General features: G+C 36.0%; 1 protein-coding gene across 4 annotated transcripts in view; it reads right to left on the bottom strand.

The window, feature by feature from the left end:
• Positions 1-2,309: 2,309 nt before the first annotated feature.
• Nfu1 (NFU1 iron-sulfur cluster scaffold) overlaps positions 2,310-8,345 on the bottom strand; it is a 30,351-nt gene continuing 24,315 nt past the window's right edge. For all 4 annotated transcript variants that reach the window (XM_004849928.4, XM_021262511.2, XM_021262510.2 and 1 more), the window contains 2 exons: positions 5,338-5,512; positions 2,310-2,468 (listed from right to left, as the gene is read on the bottom strand). In XM_004849928.4, coding sequence (XP_004849985.1) covers positions 2,424-2,468; positions 5,338-5,512 — 220 coding nt within the window. In that variant the 3' untranslated portion in view covers positions 2,310-2,423. The remainder of the gene's footprint in view (positions 2,469-5,337; positions 5,513-8,345) is intronic.

Genomic DNA, 8,345 nt, shown 5'->3' with positions numbered 1-8,345 from the left:
ACAATGAAAATCACCACTCGTTGGCAGAAAAACTGATGGGTGGGAGAGCCGAGGAGCATCCCAAAGCAATGATGGCAGGATGCAGTGAGTAGTCTGACCCTGCTGTGTTGACCCATAGCAAGATGAGAGAAAATGGAAACTGAGTCCTCTCCTGAGGATGATAATAGGAACCAGAGCCTCACAAAACAACCAGCAAACTGCCCAGGACACTACCCAAAATTACACAACAAAACATACCAAAAATCAGGAAAATCTGACCAATTCTCAAGGAGAGGGACATCTATTCCTGAAATAACCCACACAAAGGAAGGATCATGGAAAGCATCTATTATAACCATTCTCAAAAAAGAAAGGCAAATACTCTTGAAATTAATAGAAAGAAGTAAGTTCTCATCAGAGAAATAACAAGAGTCAGAGAACTTGTAGGCCAGTAAATGACAATCAAAAGAAAAGAAAAAGAAAAGAGAACAAAAAAAGTAAGAGTCTCAGAGACATGTAAAACTACATCAGAAGTTTTACCTTCTGGGGCCAGGGATTTAGCTCAGTGGTTTTGCCACCTGCTGTGCAAGTGCAAGGACCTGAGTTCAATCCCCAGTACCAAAAAAACGAAGTTTTAACTTCTTTATCACTGGAATGGGAAGGACTAAAAAGAGGTGAGAAGCAAAATTTATAAGGAAAAGCATGGTATAAAAATGTCACAAATTCATGAAAAATAGATCTAGGAAGCTCAGAAAGTCTCACCTGACACAGGCTCAACCCAATAAGCAAGCATGAAGACAACTCTTGAAAAAACTTAAAGAGACAAGGCTTCTGTATTTTACATCAGATCTAAATGAATGGAATCTTGATGGTAACCATAGCCCACTGTGAAATGATTAGGAGACCTAGTGTTATTCCCAGAGCAACTCCAAAACAATAACAAACTGGGCCGGGGACTTAGCTCAGTGGTTCCGCCACCTGCCTCAGAAGCGCAAGGTCCTGAGTTCGATCCCCAGTACCAAAAAAAAAAAAAAAAAAAATTTTGGGCCAGGGATTTAGCTCAGTGGTTTCACCGCCTGCTGTGCAAGCACAAGGACCTGAGTTTGATACCCGGTACCAAAAAAAACAAAACAAAAAACAATAACAAACTTGCTCAAGAAAAATGAGATGACCTTGGTATCCAGAAGCTGTGAATGAAGCAGGTTTCTGTGAGAACACAACCTTGATTTTTCTTGGTGAAATGCCTAGGCATAGGGTCATGGGTAATAAGGAAAGGGTGTCTTTCCCAGCCTGTCCATGTCTGGCACGTGGTGTTCTGGTTGTCAGGTACTGGGAGGAACCTCGGGTGTTTTTACAAAGATTATTTGCAATTGTTATGTCTTCTCTCCACTTTGTTTTTAAATAACTTTGGTTGCATAGATATGGGCTCATGGATATTTGATTTATAATTTGAGTTTTAATAAACTTGTTTTATTTTCAGCTAAAAAAAAAAGAAGAGGACAGGTTAAGGTGCCTAGCTTATCAAGTAATTCCTGGTCTCTTGCCTGTCTTCATCTACAATAGCTCAGGGAATGAATTCCCCAACCCATCCCATTGTCTGGCTCTGTGAGAAGACAAAAATAAAAACTTCAATTCCCATCATTCACAACTGTGAGGGCTTTTCCTGTTTCTATCTTAATTTCTGTACTTTTGTGGCTAGAATTCCAGAGATGCAAGTTATCACTGCTATTCTTCATCTTTCCCTCCTTATATTTCTGTAAATTACTATAGAAAAGTGAGAGAACGCTAATACTATTTTGTCTATCTGGAACACAGTCCTTGAGTTTTTGAAATTAAGAATCTTTTTTCTGGTGCTGGAGATTGAACTGAGTCTTCAGATATGCCAGACAAGTGCTGTACCACTGAGCTATATCCCCATCCCCTAGCATTATGATTTTTTATTATTCTAAATTAAAAGTTTAGTCTTTCAGTGAGAAGTTATGTGCTATTTACAATGGGGGCTACTAGCCAGAAACCAAGAATTTGCTTTTTGTTTTGTTTTTAAATAAGCTAAAACCTTCAGTAAAAATGGTTTCAGACATCTCACAAAAAGCTAAGCAGTTTTAGAATATTTTAAAAAACATTCTACCTATTAACTTCTATATAAAAAATAAAGAAAGTAAATGAAAGAAAATGTATTTTAAATGGCTTCAAGAACTATGCAAAGAAAACACCATGAGAAATGAGGAACAAAAATAAAAATATCCCTGGATAAAATCCATGTGTACAGAAGATGACTCAGGAAGTTATAAATAACTCATGAGGTAAAGCAAACATGCAATATTTACATATTATTCTCTAAGGAAAGGGAATTTTTATTATTCCTCAAGTTCCTCAGCATATTAATAAAAGCTTAGTATATATTGTAAGTCCAACTGTTATGCCCAAAGAGAATCCAGATTATTTTAAGATGAGTTTGCTTCTTTTTCATCTGATTCATCATCCATTACCTAAAACCAAAAGACAAAGAGAAGAATTAAGAAAAGGATTAGAAATTGTTGTTTTCCTTATTTTCATATTAGCTGCCTACCTGAAATAGTCTACAACAATGTACGGCAATCCAGCAAGTATAAATCTATCAATAGCCCCAAAGTAAAAACTTTGAATTATAACCTGGTATCCTAATGAAGTAAAAGCAAATATGTGCAAAATTATTAAAACACTGTTAGGTGACTTGTCTCTAAAGAGGCTTCCAGTAGCAGAGTCTCATCTGGGAGAAGACTCTAAATGATAAACCAGCATTCTCTAGTTGTAAGACTGAGGCAAATAACTTTTTGTATTGTTTTTTTCCCCAAAGCATCATATTTACAGAACTATATTCTGTAGAGCTAAACTAAACTATTATTATAAAAATACTTCCTAGAAAAACAAATCCCTAAAAAAAAGTAAAACAAACAAACAACAACAAAAACAAAAAAACCCCATACTATCAATCAATTATTTTGGTCTTACTCAAATAAAAATCATTTTAAACCTTAAAAAATATGAAGATTTCAGTGAAAAATAATATTAATGAATCATCTAAGAAAAATAATGAAAATGTTAATATCTTTCCACAAGCTAATACATTATTCAGATAATAATGATTAGGATCTTTGGAGAGGAAAAGAGTTATATAAACCTAACTAGTTGGAGGGAATGAAGGGAGAGCTAGGAATGGGGAAAAAATAAGAACCAAGATGCATTATGTAAAGGTAAAATTCCCAATGAGAAATGTAATTGTGTTGTATACCTACAATGTACCAATAAAAGAATTTAATAAAGTGAAAAAAAAAACAAACAAAACCTAACTAGTGATCCTCCTCCCTCAGCATTCCAGAGTACTGACCATATCAGGTGTGCGCCACCACATCTGGCAAGCCATGAATGTTTTTCACTTCACCACACATACTATAATTAAATGCCAATTCAAATCTATAATCTAACAGTCAATTCATCACTCTACCCTGAACAACTGAATAAAAATGTTCTTTATTTGTCAACCCACAGAAGTATCAATTAATTCAATTTTTAAAAGGCATATGGGGGATAAAGGAATAAAAATAAATTTTAAAAAATTAGATGATCCAGGTGTGCTGCCACATACTTGCAGTCCTAGCTACTCAGAAGGCTGAAGGAGGAGTATCACTTGAGCCCAGGAGTTTAAGACCATCCTGGGCAAGATAGTAAGATCTCATCTTAAAATAACATGGAAAAAAAAAATTATAATATAATAATATTATTATCTATTATAATCTAGATGAATTTGGATGTGATGTGAGACAATCAATGGAAAAATAATTCTCTCATAATTTCTTTTTTGGGTTGAATAAAAATGAATATTTTATGTCTAAGGAATTAATACCCAATCACGGCAATACCCAATCCAAAGAATTCTGTAAATCAACTTTTGTTTTATTTACTTATTTATTTAGAGACAGGGTCTCACTTTGTAGTTCAGGCTGGCCTTGAACTCATTATGTAGCCCAGGCTGGCCTCAAACTCATGGCGATCCTCCTGCCTCAGCCTCCCAAGTGCTGGTACTATGGGCATGTAGCACCATGCCTGGCCACAACTCCTGTTTTAGGCAGAATTATTTTTAAATTTGCAATAATATCCCAAAGTACTTAATTTAATACAAACTTGTAAAAGACATTTGTAAGACACAGGGCTAGGTGCTGCAGAGAAATACAAAGACCTAGATATGATTTCTAGTCTCTCAGGGAGCTTATGCTTAAACACAATATTAAAACACATATAGATAGCAGAGCTTCATCCTAAGCAGAGGACTGATAAAGACCTGAAAGAAAAGATGGCATGTATTGGCCCAAAAGGATGTATTTATTAATACCACTTAGTCATAAGTGATGCTCAAAGGAGCTGGGGGGAAATGCACTTTTTCTTAAGGCAGAAAATTATAGTTTTCTCAAGTTTCTTATTTCTACATATTCTTTCTCTCTTTGACAATCTCTTCTCATACAGCCATTACTGCAGTGAGAGGTACTATGACTGTATATTCTTTATTCATGTTGAGGCAGCAAAAAATGCAGACATCAGCTATAGCTAAAGCTTTATAACCACACTTAGTCCTCTGTTTTACTGTACAACAGAGCATGGTTTCTTGGTAAGCTCCTTGCCTGTGTGATTAAGAATAAGAAGTAAGGGGTTAGGGATTTAGCTCAGTGGTTTCGCTGCCTGCTGTGCAAGCGCAAGGACCTGAGTTTGATCCCAAGTACCAAAAAGAATAAGAAGTAGGGCTAGGCATAGAGTTGTAGCTCACTGGTAGAGCACTTGACTAGCATGTATGAGGCCTTGAGTTAATCCCTGGTACTGCTTTAGGAGAGAGGGATGGAGGGAGGAAAGGAGAGGGGGGGAAGGAAAGAGTGAGAGGGAGAGAGGGAGAGAGGGAGAGAGGGAGAGAGGGAGAGAGGGAGAGGGAGAAAGGGAGAGAGGGAGGGAGAAGGAGAGATAAACAAGAGGTTGATAATGCAGTAGTGCTCTTCCACTAAAAACTTCTAGAATTTGTCAAAATATTGCATAATTTGAATTTCTCTTTCATAATTTCTCTACAATCAGAGCAGCAGTATACCCTCTATAAGTATCAGTTTCCTTATGTACAAATTGGGAATGATTTAGTGCACTGCATTACTAGATTAAATGCGGCAATAGTTGTAAAAATGTCTGGTACATAGTAGGCATTCATAACACTGAAGTTACTGCTAAAATAAGGAGGCTTCTAATCTGATAAAAATTCCAACACAAAGATCTTGTCTTTGGACAAAAGGTCAGGTCATGAATTTCTTTTCATATTAAATCTAAACTGTACAAATATTGGCTTACCTGCTCTACACCTTCCACTTCTGGAATATAAAACTGCAGCATGTTCTGAATCCCATTCTTCAGAGTAATGATTGAACTGGGGCAGCTGGTACAAGAACCTTGGAGTTTCAGTTGTACTATGCCATCTTCAAAGCCTTTATAGATTACATCTCCTCCATCTTCCTGTACAGTCGGCCTGTGGTCACAAATATTTGTGGTACATTTGAAAAAAGAGAAGTTTTTATTGAAAAAATGTAATATTCCTCAGAGTTCAGATCCCCCCCTTCTCCACACTAGGGACTGAACCCAGGGGCACTCTACCACTGAGCTACATCCCTTGCCCCTTTTAAAATTCTGAGACAGGGTCTCAATAGGTTGGCCAGGCTGGCCTTGAAACTGTGACCCTCCTGCCTCAGCCTCCACAGTAGCTGGGATTATAGGTGTGCACCACCACATGCAGAGCTTAGATTTTTGTATTAGTAAATTCACAAAGTTAGAACTATTTTTAAAATATAGAACAACTGTGGCTAAGTCTTATTAGCAATTTCAATTTTTTAAACTTTCAAATAACATGCCAAAACTTAGTCATAGAAATATTCACTTGTTGTCAGGCATGATGGCTCACACCTGTAATCCCAGCACTCAGGAGGCTGAGGCAGGAGGATCATTGCCGTGAGTTTGAGGCCAGCCTGGGCTACTTTGTGAGTGCAAGGCTAGTCTGAACTACATAGCAAGTTTATGGCCATACCACCCTAAATGCGCCTGATCTTGTCTGAAGTACATAGCAAGACCCTGTCTCAAACTCTCCCCAAATTTACTTGTTACATTTCATCCTGTTTAATAATCTCTTTGAGTATTTAAAATTTCCGATTTCCTAATAATTAGTGTAACAACCTAAGGTATATTTATTCACATATTTTGACAAAGGGAGAGGGAAAATGTCAAATGCTAGCTTTTCTTTTTCCTTTTTTAAGGCAAATTTTTCACTGAAATACAGCATTAATACAGAAAATAAATCATATATTTACAGTTCAATTAATTTTCACACAGCTATCATGTTTATGACTACCACCCAGATCAAGAGACAGTACACTACCATTCTAGAAGTCTGACAATCAAATGCAACCACTATCTTAATTTTTATTGCCAGTAATTAGCTTTGCTTGTTTTGAACCTTCTAAATTTATAAATATAAATTTTATTTTAAAATTATACAGTATTTACTCTTTTGTATTTGGTTTCTTCTGCTCTTTGTGAGATTCATTCAGACTGAGTATAGTAACAGTTCACTCAACCTCATTGCTGTATAGTATTCCATTAATTTCATATTCCAGAATTTTTTACATATTCTACTGTTGATAGTCATTTGGGTTAATACTAATTTTGGGCTTTGACGGACAGTGTAGCTATGGCGATTTTTATATATGTCTTGATCCAGAGAAACTGATGGATGATAAATATAAATATGTTTAGATTTAGTAGACACACCCAAATACTTTTTCAAAGTTCCATAAATTTACATTCCACATCCTCAGCCACTGGTGTTGTCAATCATTTTATACATTCTAGTGGATTTGTGATATTTCATTGTGGTTTAATTCAAATATTCATGAAGACTAAGAAGGTTGAGCACTTTTTTCATATGCTTACTGGCCATTTGGCTATTGTCTTGTGAAATGCTTCTTTTTTCTTGCCAATTTGCAGTTCTTATATGTATTTGCGCAAACAAATACTATAAATACAGTAGCTTCTACTCTGTTTTGCCTTATCACTACAAATGGCAAGCATCTTCTGAAGAGAAAGTCAATTTTATGTAGTCAATTTACATGTCTTTTCCTTGATTTTTATGTTTTGTTCTTCCATTTTATATTTGTAGAGACAAGATCTCACTATGTAGTCTAGGCTAGCCTTGACGCTATATAGCCCAGGCTGGCCTTGAACTCACAATCCTCCTTCCTCAGCCTCTGAGATGTGGATTACATGTGTGGACTATCACACTCATCTGATTTTGACCTGTTTGCTTATGTCCTAGTGAAAAAAAAACAATACAAAAAAAACTTGCTTACCCAAAGATCAGGCAGCTATTACCCTGTTTTAAATGTCCTTCATGATTTTTTTGGTGACCCACAGGTTTTTGTTGTTTTATTTTTTCAACCCTGGAAACCAAACCCAGTGCCCTGTGCATGCTAGGCAAGTGCTCTACCGCTGAGATATACTCCTAGTCCAATCCATAGGTCTTTCTGAAGAATGCTGCTTAGTTTCCAAATATACAGAGATTTTGTAGTTACCTTTTAGTAACTGAGGTCTAGCTTAATCACACTGTAGTCAGAAATAATATTTGTGGACAGCATGTGTTTATTAGCTTGTGAGAGTCCCTGGATTAATTCCCAGCATGGAAATCCAATACTCTCTATGATTTCAATCCTTGAAATATGTTAAGGGTTGCTTTATGATTCATCATATAGTTTGTTTTAGTACATTCCATGTACTATTGAATAAATATTTTTTCTTGAGTGCAATTTTCCATATGTCAATAATTTAGTTAATTATGTGTTCAAAACTCTTGTACCTTTATTGGTTATTTTATGTTTGTTCTATTTGAGAGAGAAGTGTCAGTTTCTCACCATAATGGTGGATTATCTATGTCTACTTTTAATGTTGTCAAATATCCTGCATTTACTTTGGATCTATGTTATTAGATACATATATTTTAGATTATATATATTCCTGGTAGAAATTATCCTTTTATTAATATGAAAAATCATTCTCTCTCTTTGGCAGTACTAGGGATTGAATTCAGGACCTCATGCATGCTAAACAAGCACTCTAGAGGTAAGCTACATCCCTGGCCCTTTTTGTTTTATTTTGAAACAAGGTCTCACCAAATTGCCCAGACTGGTCTTGACTTTGAGATCCTCCTGCCTTAGCCTCCTGAGCAGCTGAGATTATAGGCATGCACCACAATGCCCTGTCAAAAGATCTCTTTTTATTTCTAGTAATGTCTTTAGCTGTAAGGCACAGTTGTCAGG

This window comes from Heterocephalus glaber, unplaced genomic scaffold (assembly GCF_053883595.1).
Source record: "Heterocephalus glaber isolate CG9 unplaced genomic scaffold, H.glaber_assembly_v1.0 deba00001457, whole genome shotgun sequence".
NCBI lineage: Eukaryota > Metazoa > Chordata > Mammalia > Rodentia > Bathyergidae > Heterocephalus > Heterocephalus glaber.
The sequence above is the reverse complement of the archived record's forward strand: the minus strand, read 5'-3'. Positions and strand labels throughout refer to the sequence as shown.